The following is a 22588-nucleotide window of genomic DNA, read 5'->3' as shown; positions in this document are numbered from 1 at the left end:
TATTGCAATCCAAATTCTCCCTCATCCCACAGAATAAGGCTTAACTACCTCCTTCATTTTAAAGAGTATATGATTTGAATTTGATAAGGACCTCTTACTGATAGAATAATTAATAAACATTGCAAGTTCTATTTTAATCTACAGGATTCAAGCAGTATAAATCAGAATATGTTATTCATTCAAGAAAGTTGAAGGATAATCTTCCGAGACAAATAACATACTTGGTTTCAAATGATATTAAGAATACAGAAAGTTTTGCATATGTATATATGTGAAATATAATCTGTCAGTGGTAATGAAATAGTACAAACAAAATCATCAACAATGAGAGAGGAGCTAACATGAGGCAATAACAGCTTTTATGTGGTAGAAATGACAAGTGAAGTATTTATTTGTACATAACAAAAATGTATTGGTTGGCAATACTCAATTTTTGGTTACACACACACACACACACACACACACACACACACACACACATATTTAGTAAACTGGATGAAAGAACTCTGACCTAATATCTCAACCAAAATTAAGGTACCTGAGATCAAAGTGAAATAAATATGCCAAACTCATTCTTTTGCAACATAACAGCTATGGGAAGAAATCATACTGCAGACTTAATTTAAAAAGACAGGAGAAAATCTATTTTCCACAGACCAAAGCAGTGACTTACCCACACATAAGGAAAACTAAAATGCAAAAACAAGGCGTCATCAATAAAATGTTACAGGAGTAGCAATTCATATACTTACTACATGATCTCCATGTGTTTATGAATGCAATTATCATAAGTGGGTGAGTATTAATGCACATTATTTTATGGTTGCAAGTTCACTGGGATCAATTAATCTAATGTTCTGGTCAACAGTATTACTTGATATGTTAATTACTGAGGCTTACTGCATGATGATACTGGAAAAAAGGCTACGTGACATGAAAATTAGCTCATATAATAGCATTCTACAAATGCCACTTAAGAGTGGAAATTATCTCATTTGTCAGCAAAAGGCTAGTGACAATGTACCTCCTATCGGGTTGGTGCTGCATGTGGCCAATCTCCTCCGGGCAGTCCTGCAACATGGGCTGGAGTTCTTCTTGTGGGGAGGGGGTCAGAGTAGCAGTGGACTGATGGCTATAAGACACAGCAGCTGGAGAAGAAGCTGCTCCCCGCACAGGGGGAGTGGGGCCTCGCTCATCTTCCTCCTCTTCTAGTTCATTCTGTTGCAAATACATCCTTGCTGGTGGCACGGGACATGGCATTTCTTGGTCATAGCTAAAACAAATTATAAGCACACTTACTTCAATTTACTTCAGGTTATTCAAAGAAACTAGTTGTCTAGTTCATGGAGTATCGGCTTTGAATGGTTTTCTTAATCTGAATTTTCTAAGCCACGTTTAGGTGGTATCATTAAAAAAATAGCTATCACAAAGGTTTGTGAGCACTAGATGTAGTATTTTTTCTCTGAGTTATTACATTAGCATATTGTAGGCTCTGAGAAGTCATGCAATAAAGAAATCTGTTTAATGCAGTTTAACTTAGTACTTCCTACATGTGTTATATATAGTCTAGCCCTCTAAAAGACGACGTAGGGATGGTCCTACAGATGACCAGAGATGATATGCTAAACTCCTGAGAAAAATTACTCTTGAAAATCCTTTCTTGAAAATCCACCTTTTCTCTTAAATTATAATAGATCACTATTTCTTTGGTTGAGCACAAAATGAAGCAGTTGGCTTGCATTTAGGATGTTGAATAAAAAACACAATAAATAAAATAGTCAATAAACAATAAAATGCCCCACTACTCCTCTGCTAGAGATGTGTGGAAGCTATAGAAGGATCTGGGAAACATTCATGCCTTTCTCTTTCCTCCCACCGCAGGGCAGATGGTTATTGATTTGAATGGCAGTAATTTACTGCACTATATAAACTGTGTTCATGTTACCCCTCTCTTTCCACTCATTCTCCACCTGTCTTGTTCACCTGAACTCAGGAAACTTGACGCTCATATAACATGATTTCTTTGTATCTTCCTTTACTTTATAAATCACACTACCTCTCTTTGATACTTCTTCTGTTTCCAGTCTCAAAATAACAGCAATTTGTTCACTCCTTCAAACTAGGAATCTTATAGTCATCTTGACTTGCTCCTCTCTCCTCTCCCTTGAACTCTTCCCTGGTTCATCTCTGTTTCCTCTCTGAAAATCTCTCAAGTCCATCACCTTTCTAAAATCTGTTGTATGTGCTACTGCAATAACCTTTTAACTGATCTTTTTGTCTCCAGTCATTCTACTCCTCTGAATCCTCACATTGCTATCAAAATTACTTTATTGTAATACGCACTTCTCTCAGATCATTCGTTTGCTGCCAAGTAATAAATAGGCTCTCTAACTGGCTAGAAAAAAAAATACAAATACCTAAACAAGACATCCAAGTACCTGTATAATCTGGCTCATACTTGGCTTCCCAGCTTCTCTCCTTCCCTCCCACTGATTCATCCCAGTCCTCTGGGAGGCTACATCTCTGTGTGGTCACAATGTTCATAAAACCCCTCCTCTTGATTGAGGACCATAACATTTGTCAAAGTCAAGAATTAAAGCCAATATATTATGAAACTTTCATTCTTCCCACTTAGAATCAGTCTCTCCCTTTGGGCCACAGTTGCATCTCCTGTAGGCTTTTAAAAAACTATACCCACTTATTTCCTTTTAATCCCTCTTCTGGCAGGCAAAAATAGCATAAATGTTGTTAAATAGAACCTAGAAAAGGAATTTTTTAAAAAATATAGTCAATTCTCAATTTTTGCAGATTTTATACTTACAAATTTACTTGCTTGCTAAAATTTATTTGTAACCCTAAAGCTAACAGTCGTGAAAAATTTGAGTCACTCTACCTTTTTGTTTGAGCTTTTATATTGTAAACGAGTGTCCTTTCTTCAGACTAACCAGTGCCACACTATTCTCAATTTTTGTCTTTATATTGATAATTTCCCTGTTTAAAGTAACCCCCAAGTGTAGTGCTTTATGGTGATCTAGTGTTTTTAAATGCAAAAAAGGTTATAACATGCCCTAATAGGGGATCCCTGGGTGGCTCAGCAGTTTAGCGCCTGCCTTTGGCCCAGGGCAGGATCCTGGATCGGTCCCTTGTGGGGCTCCCGGCATGGAGCCTGCTTCTCCCTCTGCCTGTGTCTCTGCCTCTCTCTCTCTCTCTCTCTTTCTCTCTCTATGTCTATCATGAATGAATAAAAAATTTAAAAAAATCTTAAAAATGACCTAATAGACAAAATATATACATTAGATAGATTTGCTCGGGAGTGACCTATGGCAGGCACTATTAGCTGTGAGTCCAATGTAAACGAATCAACAATTCATACTACATAAGGTGCCCTGAAACAAAAACACACATAAAACAAGATTATGCATGGATCAGATGACAATAACGTGTGACCAGAGACTTGCAGGAACCTTTTCCTGTGTTTCCCTGAGGAGTAATGGCTCAGTATTCACTAATTAAATGCCTGGAAAAACAAAGGTACAGAGCTTTGTTTCCTGGCATACTTGAAACTTATGGAGAATGAAACAATATCTTTATTTTTACAATAGTCACTAAAAAAAGACTGTATTTTTTAGGTGGGATTCCATATTCTTGTTGTTAATTCTCTATGTCAAGTGAGTTCTCCTCCATTGATCATACCAGTGAAGCATCTGTTTTGCTTTGTTGGAAGGTATTATGTTCAGTTCTACAGAATGTGGAGTGAGGGTGTAATACCCTAACTTTCTTATTGCTATCATGTGGTTATTTACACTTTTGAATCCGTGTGAGAGACAAGTCAGTGAGTTTAAAGTCCCACAGTTTTCAGTATAGTGTGATAATACCTAAGAACAAACAAAAGGTTTTTTTTCAAACATTTTTAAAGATTTTATTTATTTGAGAGAGTGAGCAAGAATGACAGAGAAAGAGAGAGACAGAGCGAGCACACGCTGAGGGAAGGGCAAAGGGAAAAGCAGGGTCTCCGCTGAGCAGGGAGCCTGATGTAGGGCTTGATCCTGGGCCCTGAGATTATGACCTGAGCCAAAGGCAGACACTTAACTGACTGAGCCACCCAGGTGTCCCCAAACAAAAGTTTTCAAGATACCTTAGCTGTGGTATAAATTCACACATTTGTTTTATGAAAATACAAGAATATGCGACAGAAATTCTGATATTTGTGAATCTAAAATCATGTATATGTATGATTATATATCATGATATATATGTGATCTTGTATAGATTGATATATTGATGATTATATGTCAATTACATGTAGATAATGTAAAAATATAAGTAAATTGTGTATGTATGTGTTCATGATTCATAATTCTTAGTTCCAAAAGCAGCTTCAAAGGCACAAATTCTTTTTTCTTTTTTTCTTTCTTTCTTTCTTTTTTTTTTTAGCAGTGCTGAGGATGTTTTTCAAGTCCTTCTGACAGAGCAATACTGGTTTTTTTCAGAGACAAATGTTTATAGACCTTAGGAATGTCTCCCCACTTGGTGATCTAGTTTAATGACTACTTAATATGGGTTTAAGGAAACATACTATTCCACTTACATCTGTTATGAAATTCTTCTTACCTTTCATCTACAGAAATATTGTACTCTTCACTATTGCTATGAGGAGGAGGATGCGCTGGGGGAGGAGGAAGCAGGTCTGCCCAGTTCATGCCACCTTGTTTTGGTACTTTGGGTGTCCGTGCCCCTTTCTTGTGCCCTTGACTCCCTTGAAAATAAATAAAATCCAAGTCTCTTAAGATTTTCCTGTTATCCACAGGTGATTTATTTCCTGTAACTATGATTGTATAATTCATATATGCATAAGCAGATAAATACACTTTTCTTCATTAATCTTAACAGAACTTTGTACAATAGAAGATGCAACGTATTGCCCAAGTTTAACTCCAAAATAAATAGTGAAAAAGCAATAAAACCGCAAATGAATTTTACAAGTCATATCATTAATAGTGATCTTCTTACAGCAATTAATTGCATTATGGATTATCACCTAAAACAAATGAGCTGTAGACATATTTTCTGAAGTGCCTTTCTATTATTTAATTGCTGGAACCTAAAATACAATATGATACAGATACGATCTATTAGAGTTTCACTGTTGCATTAAATCACTGAATATATATAATTTGTACTTGTCCATTGAAATGTTTTAGGCACAATGAAATTACTAGTTTTCATCAGAAAGGCAGGTGCAGATGAAAATTATTGCTGGAAGAACTAATATAACTAACAACAAAAGAAGCAGAGAAATTATTTTCTAAAAGGGATAGAAGTGTTTTTAATCCCAGTTTCTATAAAATTATGGCTTATTGTAAAATGATGTTGCTTGAACATTTTTTGTAGTTGGAAATAACCCAATTATTCAAGTGCCATAATGTTCGGATTTAGATTTGGCATATTCTTTAAACATAGGTAACTGCACATTTTAGGGTAGTCATTTTTAAATAATTTGGGGTCAAAAGATATTTGGGGATAAAACAACCTTTATTGCCCTCCTCCAATATGATACATTTTAGATTCTTATGGAAATTATAGGTCTTTTTATTTTTAACCTCTCTGAAACAGCTCCAAAGTACCTGGTGCATGAAACAGGTCTTGGTATATTCAATGTCCCTTTATTTATTCATTTTTTAAGGCACTTATGAATTTTCACCCCAATCCCAGTGTTTGTTAAGCCAAATGTTCTTGAACTGGTATGTTACTACACCAAACATGGGCCAAGGGACTGGCTATTAGTAATAAATTATGATTCTCAGGCCTCTACCTGTATGTCTCCATTTTTTCTTCCTTTACTCAGTTGTCCTATATTGGAAAGGCTCTGCAATTATAATGCACCTGGCCATACTTTCTCTTGATTTCTTGGCAGAGATCTAACAACTCCATCTGTCCCAAGAGGCCTAACATTACAAATCTCTGCTACACATCATTTGCTTGCTTCATTCTTTCTCCTAATTAACCCTAGACTATACATTTTTATATCTTTTTTCACAGGATGCCAAATAATAAATAGCAGAACATCAAGATCTAGGTCTCTAAGCTGGGGAATGGAAAAGTCAATTTAAAATTAATAATACAGAATCATTTTAATCACAAGAACCATAGACTCATTTTCCACGTTAAGATACGATTTTCTAAGTGGCTCAGAATTCAAAGACGAAATGGCATATCAAACATTAACATATTTTTTATAGTTTTCCCAAGAGTAGATCTTTAAAAGAATTCCTGTAACTTCAGGGTTTCCTTACTTAAAACAAAAGTCCTTAGTAAGAGTTTCATGGTTAAAAAAAAAAAAATCAAACAACATATAGTAGAATAAGAAAAGATCTAAAAAGGTAAAGAGCCTTTTCTAAACTCCTTTAATTCCAATAGGAATAGTTTCAATCAGTATAAAATGTAAGCTTGAAAATGCCAAATCAGCATGCCTTAGTCAAGGGAAGATGATAAAATGCAAATGCCATGTTCCATACAGAAGGAGTAGAGACACTGGCTGAAAGCACCAAGTAACAACTTCAATCCAGGTATCCAGAGGTGATATTTCTACCCTCTCCTGGAGAAACATACCAGAGTCAAGATCAATTGGTTCTGTTCTCATTGTGGTGTGACTCGCCACATGTTAGTTCGAATAATGAACCGCCTTTAATTAGAAAAACAGGACTTAAGTACCAGTGAACTCCCATCTGCAGCCTCTATCAGGAAAACAGGTGGCAAACAGCTGCAACAGCATGAAGACCACAGGGAAGAGGACTCATTGTGGATTCGAAGGCACTTACAAACTCACATTGGGAGGTTACTTCATGAGGTTTAGGACAAGAACTGAAGGAGAGTAGAGAGATTACAAACTGAGGCAGGTTCCTATTGTCTCTAGATCTCAGGTTATTGTCTCGTAGGCTTGTGATTCTGCTCAAGTGCACTCAGATTTTATGTCTTTTATAGCCTGTGTCAAATGGTAACAAATTTAGCAGATTAACTACACGCCCAATGTTTTTACTTTTATTTTGGCCAAGGGCAAAAAAGAAGTTTCAACTGCCTTTTAAAGTCTAGGCCATACTTCTGGCTTTGTAAAAGTTCATTAGCAAGGCGGGGAATAGGATCTTTAATCTTCGTTACTAACAGAACATAAAATAGTTTAGTGAGTGGACTGTCTCTCAAATTGCAGAGATAAGACCCACAACTGGAAAAAATTCAAATTATATAAAGGGCTTACACATGTCATATGTGTACATTAGTTCATTAGCATTCAATTTGTAATTCTGGAATATATCATCTTTCTAAAGGAGAGACTGACTTTCTCTTTGGTTTCTTCATACTTACCAGATGTACTACTGCCCCGGTCTGAACTGTTGTAGGATCCTCCTGTATTCTGGTCATATGATTGGTTGTATGGGATAGTTGGAGGAACTGTGTCATTTGCTCGATAATCTAGATATTTCAGATGGAAAAAAAAAACACTTTTATTTTCTCTTTGATGCCTTAATCCTTTACCAGCAATTAAGCTTTTAAGTTACCATGTTGATCACTTGCTAAGATATATGGAAGGTGTAAAGGAGGAAAAGTCAAGAAAAGATAGGCATGCCTTCCTTAAGATTTATAAAATACAAATTCTTTGCATCATCTCTTTTGTATAAATCAGACTAATATAGATATGTACAAACCACATGAGGGACTATTTCTTCTCTTTAAAATATTTACAAATCAGCTAAGGCAGAAATCAGAATTGCTTGACTTCTTAACTTTAAAAATGTAACAACAAAATAATTTTAACCATAAGAAATCAGGGAAGTATGATGTCTGCAAATCATTAAAAAATAATAAAAAGCCCTGAAGCTTGTCAGCAAGATTATATCTAATAAAAAACATATCCATGATAAGAAAACAAAGTATCTCAATCTGCCATGGAAATGCTTTTGCTTACTCAGGCAAAGGTAAAAATCCAAATGATAAACTTGCTACTGGAATGTAATGGGTAATAATCCATCAGTTTAGTGGCATTCCAAGTCTTTATTACAGTTGATATGCCAAGTCTGTTACAAGCAGTATAAACAATAAGATCCCTGAAATATTTGTGCAGAGGACTGTCAGAACTTCCCAAAGACCACAGTAGAGCCATATACTAAGGAGGAATAACATAACAACAGTTGGAATTCCTACTGTAAACTATAGGATTGTAGAAACTGTCCTCATCATTGTCAGCCTTTGTTACAAACTTGTGCAAGAGTCTTAACAAACATATACTGAACTGGGTTTTATGCTAATCAAGTATTTTCTCAAACTTAGAAAAAAGCAGGATGACTATATTGTTAAATCAAAAATATACCACTAACTTAATCAAATGGGATGTTTGTCAGTTACCTTTTTGTAATCTCCAACTGTAGTACATTTTATTTCTGAGGAGAATGGTCATAACTCAAGCCTAAAGAAAATAAATCTATGTCTCTAGTTATCTACAATAATATGTGTCATTTACCTGGACACTCATGCAAAGTTGCCCTGATCTATTCATATTAGAGGATGCTTTTTTTTTTTTTTTTTTTTTCCCAACAGGTATAACTTTGTAAATAATGTTATTCAAACAGTAGCCTAAAGGGCTACAAAAAAAATCAAATACAAAAAAAAAAAAATCAAATACTTACCTCTTCCAACTCACACATATTATAATAGAGAAACATTCCCCTTAGGCTACAAAATACTATTTCACTGCTACCAGTTAACACTAAATTTCCTGTAGGTTCTAGCCTGACAGACTTCAATCAAGTCAACCAAAAAAATTAGGTTCTAAAAATCACACATCACAGCAGTCTTAGTGACCGCATGAGGTAGGAGAAATACAACACTTCTCCAGTTCAAGCTTAATTTCATTATTTTTCCTCAGTCTGATATAAAACCGCCATTCGTTTATATGACCATGTAGAAGCAATTACCTTCCATTCTCGAGTGGAAAGAAAGGGATAGTCTATTTATTTAAAATGTGAGGTATTGTGACGGTTGTACATCTGCCTTATGAATAAAAGATTGTGCTAAGCAATCCCTCACCTACGATTAAATTTAAATGAATCTCAGAACCATTTGAAAATAGTTATATATTATTATAAAATCAATTTTCCAAGGTTATTGTTGTGCTAATTAACTCTTTGACACTGGAAATTTCGAAAACAAAGAAATAAGGAAACGTGAGTAACAAAAGAAAGATTTCATTTGCTCATTCCAGGGAAGTTTGGACGTGTAGGGCTGAAAGGTTAAGGGTACCGATACAGAAAAGGATGGGAATAAAGGCAAAGCTCTTCACCTTTGTTCAGTTTGTTTTGCTCCATGATGTTATACTGAACTGGTGGCACTTCTTGTTTCTGCTGGCCGGGAGGTTTCCAGTGCTTCTCGCTGGAGTCCCCGCTGCCATTGTTCATGTTGTTGCTGAGGTTTGACTGGATGAGCTGGGTGGTGGCATAAGGAGTGGGCTGCCCTGATGGATTGACAAAACGCCCATCCTTCAGATTTGGGCTATTGAAGGTTTTCATCTCATTGATTTTGTTACTAAGGTCCACATCACCATAAACAGTTGACTCAGGGAGCATCAGATTTGTTTGTTTGTTATCCAGTTGGTTGTTATAATTTGCTATACAATCGGCTACGTGCAACGGAGAGGAAAAGGAAAAAGTCATTCTGCATGGTTATTCGTTTTCAATTTCTTTGTAAGTAGCTTCGTGAGTCACAATAAAATTGTTATGTAAGGTAAAAATGGGCTTAAATATGATCAGTAAAAAGGGCTAAGTATTCATATGTATTTTCTAAAGAAGGGAGTTCAAAAGTGAGGAAATGAGAGAGGACATAGAGAAATTATATAGAGACTAATTTTGAACTTGAATTTAAGAGGATTTTCCTTTAACAACCCCATTAATAGGAATTTCACTTATATAATATACATTGCCAAATTGATATTTTTCTAGCCTGGCATTACTGACCTATCTGAAGCTACTAGTTAGTTGTTGGAGCAAAAGAACAAACCATAAATATTGAGAATCCAAACTGAAGGGGAAAAAAAAACAAACTCTTCCTACACATCAAAGAACTTGAGATTTTAATATTTGATAAAGTAATCTACTCAAAAGACATGAGGAACAGAGGTTAAAAGGACAGTAAATAGTGTTTAGGATAATTTTATCAGATTTTTCCTTGGTCATGTAGGATAATCATTATCAGGGGAGGATGTTATATAATCATTCTTTCATGGTTTCATAAAGACACCCCAAGAAGTATAAAATGAAAATAATGATGATGAAATGAATTGTAAGTAGCCTGAGTAATTTAATCAAAGAAAGCCTGAAATAATATCTAATTTGTCTACTATTTCAATTTCCCTTTAATTTGCTCTTCATTGAAGTATTAGAGAAAGAAATAACTGATGGAATATTTAAAATTAAATAGAAATATTTAAAACCTGCAGTTAAAAATATTAAAATATCAGGAAGAACTAAAATTATAATTTAAAATTAAAACTTTTTTAAATAAAAAAATTTGTCAAGTTACAATGGCTAAAATACCATTATTTTATTCATGTAGTTCATAGTGGCACCCACATTAACAGCTCACCTTGAAGTCTGGTTTTTCAGCTGGATATCTTGATGAAAAATTAACATGGTTGCTACTAAAGGCATAAATGTGAATATAATCTTAAGAGAAATATGCAACTTCTCTGTAATACTGAACTCAATTACTCTGCATTTTAACAATAAATGAACAGGGAATGGGAATATGACTCACCTGGCCTTTAATAATTTAAATAATTTAACAGTGGTTAAGAAATATTATTAAAGGCCATGTGGTTTTGTCAATTTCATTTTTCTTCACCAATTTTTCTAAATGAGTGGGATTCCATAGAATTTTATGAGATGATGGACACGTTCTATTCTGCATTATCCACCTGTGTCTGGTAGCTCCTGAACACTTGAAATGTGGCTAGTGCAAACAAGGAACTGAATTTTAAATTGTCTTTTGTTTAATGTAAATGTAAATAGCCACCTGTAGCCAGAGGCTATCATATTAGATGACACAGCTCTACATATTAAAGTGGGTATTGTCACCTTTTGTCTCCTATAGAGCTCAACAGTCTTTTTTTTTTTTTAATTCGCTATCATGTAAGCACCTATCTATACAACTAGAACATTGACCTTTGGGACATCTGGGTGGCTCAGCGGTTGAGGGCCTGCCTTCAGGCCAGGGCGTGATCCTGGAGACGGGGATTGAGTCCCACATTGGGCTCCCCCGCATGAGCTGCTTCTCCCTCTGCCTGTGTCTCTGCCTCTCTCTCTCTCTGTGTCTCTCATGAATAAACAAATAAAATCTTAAAAAAAAAAAAAAAACAACACACACACACAAAAAAAACCCCATGGACCTCTGGAGAACAGGGGTGTACTCACATGGATATGTCACACCCATATCTATATCCATATTCAATGGAGACTCTGGACTTGTTTTAAGGCTAGACATACAGACTGCTTTATGATTTGTTTTTTAGTGAAGACACACAACATCTTCACTTAAATGCTATCTTCTATTTCTTTCTTTCTTTTTTTTTTTTATTAATTCATGATAGTCATACACACAGAGAGAGAGAGAGAGGCAGAGACACAGGCAGAGGGAGAAGCAGGCTCCATGCACCGGGAGCCCGATGTGGGATTCGATCCCGGGTCTCCAGGATCAGGCCCTGGGCCAAAGGCAGGCGCCAAACCGCTGCGCCACCCAGGGATCCCATATCTTCTATTTCTCTTTTTCTTAGTTCCATGGGTTATTTTACTTCTCTACTCATATCTTTTGATTCTTTATGATTCTTTTAATATTTCCCAATTGGAAATGTTGAAGGTTTTCATTCTGTTTTCTTTTTTTTTGCAAGAAATCATGAGTAATTTCCTGTTTATTCCTTTCAATATTTTGTGCTCTACATCCATATTTTAATGTAATGTTTTTAGCATGAAATCTTAACGACATAATTTACTCACTCATATTTCTGAACCAAAAACACAAAATATAAAATAAATGTATGCATACACACCTGCAAGATATATATTTCTGGTATCTCGGGATTCACTTCTACACGATAAAACTTTGATTTGAAATTTCAGTTAATTTTCATTCACAATTTACAAATTTTTTATTACTGTTGTACAGTTGCTATTATTTTTGTACTGTTATTAAAGAATTTTGTTCACTATAACTAGAGATTTATGAACTTTTTGATTTGTTCTATTCCCTAAATCTTAAAAATACTTAATTACAAATATAAATTATAAATACATACATTCTCATAAAGATGAATGCCTTTGCACAATTTCATTTTTCCTTGTTTGCTATCTATTCTAGAGTTCATACTCTCCATCCTTCCAGTGCATATTGGGAAACTCTGGTGGAAGAAAATATAGAATCGGGGTAATTCGCTAGACAACAGTCAACATTTTATGAAAATGTTGACCAAATTTTCCTTTCCAATGTAGGGGGAGGGGAAGAAATGTATCCTCCTGTGGCCAGTCCTTGTGCTAAGACTTATGGAGCTGTCTCTGCATCTCTAACCTGGGCGACTGTAGGTGGTCAGGTTGTTATCACTGTTACCATTGCCTGCCGTACAGCAATTGATAGAGCAGTCATTGTGATTGTTGCCAGTATTGGGCCACGTGTCTGCCAGCCAGGGCTGTGTGGCAGGTTCGCTGATGTTCAGAAGTCCTGGCCTAAGGAAAAAATAATATATATACATATATAAGCACATGTTTTATTAATAGCAAATAATATTTCCTATTCAGACTTCCAACAAATTCATCTCACTGTTCTTACAAATAACTGGGTCAGCTATGCTGAATGATGGTACTATTCCTTTTATTTTACAGTTATTTCTTTACAAGATAACTATAATGGAATATGATGTCTCGAGGATGTCCCTCAGTTTATAGGGCCATAGCATTGTAAACTGGCATGGTCAGGCTTCAGACTTGAAATACAGTACCATATGCAATGCTCTACTTTAATCACAGTGACTAACAAACATGGAATCTAAGAATACGGAGACCTATTTTTTTTTTTTTTTTTAGTGTTTTAGTTGCTTAAAGAATACCATATTTGAGACAGTTTACATTCTTTTGTCTTTGACTCACACACACAAAAAAATCATGATTCTTCTTACGACTTCAGTAAAAAATGGAACAAGCTCCTTTACTCAGACAATGGAACCTTCACAGTAAGCATCTTTGCATAGTTTCCTTCAAAACCATTTGTCAGAAACAGTGAGTTTAGGGCTCTCTGACATTTGCAGAGAGCCTCATCAATGTTTCAGTACACAGCTCTGTGAGCTTGTCAACACTTTCTGATGGTGACAATGTAAAATGCCATAAATTCCTACATAAACAAAGCTACTGAGTTAAATCTGGTAAAACAAAAGTGTCCACTATAAGAAATATTAGTGTTCCTGTCTTTTTTGGCATAGCACATGTTAATGCTCTTTCACTCTGTGTTGGGAATGCAAAGTGCATCAATGGCTATTAGCGGGAACCCGGGACCACTAGTGCCAGAGACACAGACTTGAGTCTAAGAATGATATTCCTCATGTACTTTTTCAACACTGACTCCATTTGATAATTTAGCAAAAGAGATGATGATGCATGGTGTGCTGTCAGAGCCACAACATATAGACTGGAACTGCAGATTCTGCAAAGATTTCCTTCGCCATTTTCTTCATTAAAATACAATATCCATGCTTCTCATTAACCCAGGAAGCAAGAACCTGACTCTTCACTCTCCAGGTTTCCATGACAAACAGATAGTTGACTGAGGAAACTAAATAATGCAAATGATGGTTATTTGAAGAATGATTCACTCCAAAGGAAGAATCGGGATTTATAATATATATGTCTCTGTACATGTGTAGATGTACGTATGTGTATATATATCTGTAATAAAAATGAATATTTACTTTTTGCTTACAACGTGTGAGATATTGTTGAGTTCTTTACATGCATCAACTCATTTAATTCTTAGAATAATTAGACAAAAGAGTTACTACTATTATCCAGATTTTACAGATGAAGAAACTGACCCTCAGACAAGAAGGTTAAGAAACATGTTCATGGTTCTATGAAGTGAGTGAATGACAGGGCTGGGATTCAAGCCCAGGTCCTCTGGCTCTAGAATTCACTGGAATCCAGGATGCTATAAGCCTACCAATTGGGGAGTACTAAAATTTCCTTAAGTCCTCAAATATTCATATAAGAGAAAAAGTGGGGGAAATGTCTACAGTCTCGAAATTCAGAATAACACTGACAACACTAAGCAAACTTATTAATATTGTTGATAAAAACGTGCTTTGAAGAGCGATTGTGCTGCAATGTTTGAAATTTAAAACATTTAAATGCAAGCTGTATCACAGATATTTGGAGCCTTTGAAATAGATGTTGGTTATAGAAATTCTGCCTCTAGTAATCTTTAGCTCTACTTACCGTATTTTCACTTGAACTTAAACCAAGTGTGTTATCACTGTAGCAGCTATTAAAATATATTTCCATATTTGACACTGTAGAGATATCATGGGTCTAAAGCATGGGTCAAGGGGAAATTTTTCAGTCTGACTTACACGTTTCAAGAGGAATAGACAATATATTTATGCTACCATGATTCTCTCAGAAAGGTACTTTGAAAGTGAATGTTTTGATATCATAAGCTGAAAGAACTTTCCATATGTATGGGTGATTTCCAACAGGAAGTAAGATTAACAATTCACATCCTGACTTTGGTTTAGACTTGTATTTGTAATATTAATTATTTGGGGAAGAAGGTGAACCACAGATTATCGACCCATAATGAAGCTTAAGATGTTATGTGTATATTTTAGAGGTCTCTGAGGAAGTTCGGGTCATATACAGCTAAGGGTGTTAGGGACTTTTTAAACTACCAATCTCATAGGTTATTTTTTTTGTCTTTAAGATGGTTTTAGTACACATGACAGAGATTTAGCTGTTCAACACTAAGAAATTAAGCAGAAGCAAAACTCAGTGCTGGTAATTAATGTATGTCTATTTTTTTTAACATATAATATTAGATGTTATATATCTGAGTTTTGCTTCTTTCTTCCTTGTGTTTTAAAAGACAATATTATCAGGGAAAAGAAGTCAGGAGGGCTCATAATAACCAAACGTTTCTTCCAGTTCATATTAAGGGGATAAAGTTTGTCTCACAAAGGAAAAATGGACACTACGTTTAAATAATTGTGCAGTAATTACTTTCGTTTCCTCTGCTCTACTTATTCCAGATACCCCAATCATTCATTCAAACAAAGCAAGGCAAAACAAAACAAAACAAAACCAACCTATCTGAATTTCTAAATCACCAAGTAAAACACTAGAGGGTCGCAGAGCAGGAGAAAATGTTAAGAGGGCCTTGGCAGTAAAGGTTGCTTGCCTGTAGACTGTCTCCTCTTTCCTTTAATTCATTGCTTTAAAGGGTTCTGAAGCCCAGGAAGGAGCAAGGGATAGATTTAAGAGTGGCCAGGATTTTAGAGGGAAGCAAGGCCTGAGAGCTGTTTCTTTGTCACCACCTCCCACTGTGAGGAAATGATTTATTGGCATTCTCTCTGGCCTGATTTTCTTATTTCTTTCTTCAGGATTTCTCTGCTGTTCCCAGGTTTATGCTGTAGTTTGGATTTTAAGTAGTGCTTTTGGAAGAGGTTCCTGGAATGTCTGAGGTATGGAAAACAAACGGGTAGGAACAGCTACATAATACTTCTTCCATAATCTTTCCCTGGGTTATATCACAAGCCCTTTGCCCTTTCCAAGGGTGGGAAGAGGTCTCTTTGCTTACCACAATCCTCATTTTCCCTTTTCTGGGAATGGCTAAATTCACAAGAAAAGATTTCTGGCTCAGCCTTCTCCTTTATTATATTTTCTGTTGCAATGACTCAATTCTGCCATTGTGGTGGGAAAGCAGTCATGGACTATATGTGAACAAGTAAGTTTGGGTGTATTCTTAAAAGACAGGCAGCAGACTGGACTTGGCCCAGGAGCCATAATTTCCTGACACCTGATATAAACAAAAGATAATTGCATTACCTTATGCTAGGTGCTTTAACTGTGATATTTACACAGCACTAAAAGTTCATGGAAGACACAGCAGGTGAAGCTCGGCAAAGTGACAGCGGCGGGGGTGGGGTGGGGTAGAGGGGAGCACATTCCGGGTTGACGGAATACAGATCTATAGAAGAATCTTATACTGGAGATTGGCAGGTGGGCTGACACTGTGGATGTAGGGTATGACACTTAGAGATGGGAAATGGACCTGCAAAACCCTATAGGTTGCTGGCTTTATGGGCTGTGCTAAATTTGGACTTGGTATTTTAGTCATGGTGGGTTCTATTAAAAATGGAATCTAGAGCTACTCAGAGACATGATCCATATGCATTTCAAAATACCATCTAGGCTCCAACGGCCAAAGGGAATTAACAGGAAGTAGTGCTAATGAATGCAGATAAAGATAGGGCTGTGGGGAGCTTCTGCAACAGATAGGGCAGGAGAGCATGAGCGCTTGGCAGGAAACAGTACTGTGGTAGTGAAGGGGGTGAAAGGAGAATCAACCAAGGCAGGGATGGATACAGAAGAAAGGAAGACTTGAGATGATGACTTCGGTATCATCAGCCAAATGAGGTGGGAGGGCCAAAGCGGATTCACAGAGTCGAAATGCCAGAGGGAAACCAGAGTTTAAGGGATGGACATGAGAGGTGAGTGGAGGAGTTAGGTCACTGCCCCTTCTCTAACCACAGATACACAGAACACAGATACACACACAGACACACACACACACACACACACTCTGATTCCTCTTCCCCCCTCCCCTGGGAATCCACCCAAACACATACTGTGGCTAAGAAATGAGACTTCTTCCTGAAACACTCCTGATCCCTCTTATTCTGCTCTATTTATTCCAAAGCACTCATCGACTGCTGATGCTAGAGTTGACTTTTTTAATGTTTATTATTTATCTTATATCTCCTGCACTTAATGTAAGGTTCACAAGGACAGGAGTTTTTATCGACTTGCTCACTGATGCATCCCAAGCAACTAGAATGGCACCCGTAACATGGTAGACATTCTGTAAATATGTCTGATGAATAAATACATTTAAAATTATGTATATAACTGTCCTTGTGACCATGAGATCTTTATTTCACTGTAATATGCCAGCATCTGTTGTCATTTGGTTAAAGAGAGACCTCTTTCTATTTCTTTCTATTATCTTTCTATTTGGTATTTGAAATATGTACGTTTCACTGTCATTCTCTTTTTAACCTTAAAAGAAGGTTAGTTCTGTATGGCAATACTGAAAGTTTTCCAGAAGATAGTTTAGTTTGTAATTTTTCAGTCTTGCTGTAGAAAGTTGCATTTGGTACCCATGGATTCCTTCCATTCGGTTTGATATGATCATTTGCTTTATCTAGGTTATAAATCCATTTAGAGCAAAACCACAGATATTTTGTGTGTGTGCACATGTGTGCATGTGTATGTGAGATAGAGAGAGTCTGTACATGTGCCCATCCACGGAGGCTAGTGCAGAACATATAGAAGATGCTCAACAAGTATTTTATGTGCTTTGATCAAGGTGAAAGTGGAAGTCGACAGTCATGAACATACACATGTAGAGAGGTGGTTATATAATCAGGCATTCCAGATTTATTCACGAGAGAATGTTATTATGCCAGAGGCTGTTTCATGAATATCTGGGCTCTAATTTAGATGGAATTCCCCTGGATGCATAAACATGCTCTGGTTTAATTTCTGAATCAAATGAATTTATTCCTTATGAAGACCTCCCTAGCTTTTGGGTCGTTCGGGGGCTGGCTTTGTTTCACAGGTATGAAAACAGTCAGCTAGCACCAGTACCCAGGAAGAAGAGATTAGTGCTTGTTGCCAAATTGGTACAGCATTGGTTAAAGGTGGTCAACACTTCTTTAAAATCACTCTTTGTTGTATACTAGATTCAGTAATTGTGTCACCACATGGTATGCTCCTTAGATTCAGAAATAATACCTTACTCATTTTTGTCTTTTCCAGTTGCAAGCATACTATCCAACCATGCAAAGCAGAACACTTAATAAATTAATCGAATTTGAATTCTAAAATGGTTTTGATTGGAAGTTTTTTGTTCCTCTACCTTAAGCTAGATGTTGCTGGTTTGGAGGAAAAATCATCTTATTATAGAAATTCCAGAAGCTTAGCTCTCATAACATATACTTTTTTTCAGCTCTCTTAAGCTGCCTGTCACATCAATTTGTGATTTCTCTGTGAATACATTAAAGTTCACTGAATAATAATTACAGAAAATAATAAATATAGGATTGAGGTTCATTTTAATTAGAAAGAGAGAGAAAAAAGCTCTGTATTAACAAGCTACCTAGGTTTCTTCCTGTATTTCAACATACTTCCCTACAAACGGAGAGCTGAACTATGTTGAATTCACAAGAACAAACCTAACCTACAACTTATGAGCAAATGCTGTGTTCAGCAGCTTTTCAAATGAACACTTTTTCTTTGATAGTATCTGTTAACTAGCTATATTTCTTAATCTTCATAAATGCCATTGCTTAATTACTTTAACTCCTTTTAATCATCTGCTAATTCAGCAAGTTTGTCTTTCCCGGTTAAAGTGCGCCCTCTCGTGTTCATTCACCAGGACACAACAGCTTCAATCCGCGGCATCTGTGTACAAACAAGCCTAGTTCCACAGTACAGCCCAAACGGAGTATTTCTAAAAGATCTGAACAAATTTCATCCTTAACTTAAATCTTTTATGCACAGTGAGTGATGTCATTGAGGAAGACAAGATGAGATACCTGGAATTCCCTTTAGGATCTACAAAACAAGCAGGATAATTACCTCCCTCCACTGCTCACAGCTTCACCTCCTCTCTGATAAGTTACTAGAATGTTACAAAAAAAAAAAAAAGAAAAGAAAAGAAACAATTAATAGACATGTTTATGTTTATAAATCAAAAGCTATTACATCCATGACCATCTTTCTAAAATGGAACACTTCCTCCCTTTCTACTTAGAAGCATTGTAAAACCATCACAGAAAGTACATTTCTGATTCAACTAGTATTCTTTTTTTAGATTATATAGAATTAAATATTTTACCCTTATTTTCTTACACTGTTGGTAAGGTTGATAACTCAGTAAAAGCAAACTGGAGTACACTCTTATTAAATATACTATGCATTTTACATTTGCATTCCCATAGTTTTCAATTTTGAATTTATTGCTAGATCCCATAATTGTGCGATTTTGTATATATATAATTGGAATCTTAAATATGGGGGAAAATGGCAGGATTATTTTCCCAGAAGTATGAGTACCAGTAAGACAAAGATAAACGTTAAAATAAACCTTCTCTCTCTCCACACACAAAGATATATGCCAAGTTGTGGCTATTAATTAATACAATCTATTTTTTTATTGTGGCTTCTAGAACCCGTTCCCATTATATTTTCATCAGACATGTGTATATATAGTGGCAATATATTTTAATGCTTTTGAAAGCATTCTCAGCCTAATGAGTTATGGGTGTAAAAATTTAGCAATAACAAATAAAGATTTGCACACAGGCAAGGGGTTAAGAAGATTAGCTTTTCTGTAAATACAGACACATTTTCTAAGAAGAAATATGTTTCTAAAAGCTGCCAAATTCTGCGACTTAGAAGAACTCCAAACAGGGAGTGTGTTAAGGAGAGATAACTGCTTCCAGTGATTACAATAACTGGATTAAAACCGAGGAGGCAAGACTACAGGTACATCTTCTATTAAAGGTGATATGAAAGAAGAGGACCCACTTTGAAAGAAACTGAATAGAACAAAATATTAGGATTCTGACTTAGGGAAAATAAAAAGTTTTATCTTTCACATGTGCTGGATATTTTGGTTACCTTCAAAAATGTTGATTCTATGGACAGAGAATTTCAAGGGAGAGAAAATTTTGTTGGAAAATGTGAAAGCTTAAGTTAAGGGGAAAAATGCACTGCCAAGTATGAAATAATCAATAAGATCATTAGCATGTTAAATCATGCTGAGGGCGGAAACAGAGTGTCTATCTAATGAAACACGTGCGCACAAGGCTAGGATGCAGTGTGGAGTCATGAATAAATAACTGTATTAAATGGATGAAAAGCAACACCAACCACTTCTACTTCAAATGCATGCCTGACATGAGTAAATGAAGTATTGTATTCCATCTTAAGTCCTTTTCCCCAACTAACTGCAGAAAATGAAATAAAAACAGAAACACAATAGTACAACACATGCCAAACTAGCAAAGGAGAGGAGGAGTGTAAGTGCAAATATATACCTGTTGGTGTGAAGGTAAAAGACGGGACTGAAAAATCAAAACAAAATATAAACCCGTTATTAAGCTGAAGAGAGAAAGGGAACATATCACATTAGTATAAATCAAGCAGACAGCTGAACATAAAACAAATGTAAATAACTAAGCCAGTAGTTCTGACACTCTGATATATGAATAAAACCAAATCTGAGGTTAAAAGAAGAGGCTTGTCTCTACAGGTACCATTTTGTGAAGCGTCTGGCATGGGAGCTGTGCTGGGTTAGCCTGTGAATGACCCTGCATTTAGCAACAGAGATTGAGCTCACGGCTTTAGGACAAACAGGAATCCTCTGATGTTGTTAGTCATTTCCAAACACTGGCTGATGGATTCTCAAACAAGTATTATCAGGGTCTCGCTTGAACCTTATCTAGAGTTCTTAAAGTAAATGCTTATTAAAATGGACTAATAGGTGTGCTTAAGTATTTGTCACTCAGAGAAAGAGAGAGGGAGGAAGGAAGGAAGGAAGGAAGGAAGGAAGGAAGGAAGGAAGGAAGGAAGGAAGGAAGGGAGGGAGGGAGGGAGGGAGGGAAAAAGAGAAAGAAAGGAAGGAGGAAGGGAGGAAAGAAGGAAAGAAAGAGCTGAAACAGAGCCATAAACCTGAGCTGTTTCACAGCAGAGAAACGCCTGACACCTTCTCATATAAACAATGTAATGTTCTGTTTTTATCGTAATAGAAATTTGTGAATGGACAGGAAAAAAATGGGGAGTTTTACACTTGAATTTCTCCATTATAGTTTACCTTGAGAGGCTCTCCTAGAGGAGGCTGAGCATTTTTTACATGTCATGCTAGGAGCTAAACAATAGAACAATAACACCCCACTGAAAACCTTCACTTATCCTGCAGTTATAAATCTTAATCTGATCAATAACGCCTGAAATTGAACTGCAGACCTCAAAGCTAGCAGCTTTGTCTCCCCCACTCTTCCCACCTCCTCCCCGTTCCTGGGTGTGGGGAACACCACAACTATTCCCACGTCATTTCATGGTGGGAGGAGGCTGACTTGGTTTCCAGGCTCTTGGCCTTCCTGTCAACGCTGCCCTGGTAAAGAAGGCAAGGGAACCACCGCTGCTCCCTTGAGGATAAAAAGTTTGCATCCATGAAGTCCTTAATACACACAAACTAGAATACTGATGACTTCTCGCGGATCAAGAAGCTGCCAAAAATGTATTTGCTGCTTCACATTGGAATGTCTCCCAGAAATTTGCTTTAGGATTAGAGCCTTTGGGGCTGCACACAGCAATGCTGGGGCATTCTGTACAATTGTCACTTCTTACCAAACCATTTTATCGCTGAGCCACACTAGAAGGGACAAAAACAAAAACCTGAGCACTGTGTGCCCAGCAGATGCACTAGCCTCCCCTGGCAGCACAGCAGGCCCTCCCTGTGTTAAGAATTCTATTGTGTTCTCCTTCACTTGGGTTTTTTTCAGAGTCGATGTAATTTAGCTACAATAAAAAATTCCGAGTCACAGTTAACAAGTCTTCATAAATAAATAAGTCAAAAGGTACATTTGAAAGTAAAGCTATTCAAGCAAGAATCAAATGCCTGAACATTAATTTGCAATCACAAGGACGTAAGGGGGAAAAAAATATATGAAAGGTCCTTGTCGGTACTCCTAGCAAACTGCTAACCCAGTCAAAGGAATTGAAGAAGACATGAAAAGAAGTCCATCTAAGTGAAATTTTTCCAGCTTGTACACCAAAGCACAACTTAATTCTCAAAGCTTCCAATAATATAATACTCCCTGATTACCCAGCAATGCTGGTGCCCTGTGTGAATGTATGTGGACAAGGGATACAGAATGTTCTAGCAGAGGGCAGATCTACAGATACATGTAGGGGGGAAGGTTAAAAATGTTCACTCTTACCCAAAGTCACATTCTGGCCTGATGGTTTATAGGTCAGTAGACACTTTTATATTTAATTCTTTAAAATCCTTCTCTTCAAATTTTTCCTCATAATTACTGGCATTGTTTCTGGCGTAGACAATTTAAGGTTTCAGGATGCACTATTTTTAATTGCATGGGAAGGGAATTATGAAAAAGTGCCAACAAGGCAAATTGAGGGAAGCAGAATCAAATGCTCACCAATTACATTTGTAATTATGTTCTATGATTTCTGCTTAAACACAAGCTAGTTAAAAAGGACAA

At 36.4% G+C, this 22588-nt stretch overlaps 1 protein-coding gene across 7 annotated transcripts in view; it reads right to left on the bottom strand.

Annotated features, from left to right (window-relative positions):
- Window positions 1–22588, bottom strand: part of ROBO1 (roundabout guidance receptor 1) — a 1126854-nt gene that overhangs the window by 29706 nt on the left and 1074560 nt on the right. For 2 of the 7 annotated variants that reach the window (XM_025449655.3, XM_049104796.1), the window contains 7 exons: window positions 20402–20428; window positions 18939–18981; window positions 12604–12758; window positions 9332–9667; window positions 7360–7467; window positions 4612–4756; window positions 1025–1273 (listed from right to left, as the gene is read on the bottom strand). In XM_025449655.3, coding sequence (XP_025305440.2) covers window positions 1025–1273; window positions 4612–4756; window positions 7360–7467; window positions 9332–9667; window positions 12604–12758; window positions 18939–18981; window positions 20402–20428 — 1063 coding nt within the window. The remainder of the gene's footprint in view (window positions 1–1024; window positions 1274–4611; window positions 4757–7359; window positions 7468–9331; window positions 9668–12603; window positions 12759–18938; window positions 18982–20401; window positions 20429–22588) is intronic. The other 5 variants (XM_049104797.1, XM_049104795.1, XM_049104799.1 and 2 more) reach the window with 5 other exon arrangements.

The sequence above is a fragment of the Canis lupus genome, chromosome 31, assembly GCF_003254725.2.
Source record: "Canis lupus dingo isolate Sandy chromosome 31, ASM325472v2, whole genome shotgun sequence".
Lineage (NCBI taxonomy): Eukaryota > Metazoa > Chordata > Mammalia > Carnivora > Canidae > Canis > Canis lupus.
This window is presented reverse-complemented; position numbering and strand designations above follow the sequence as displayed.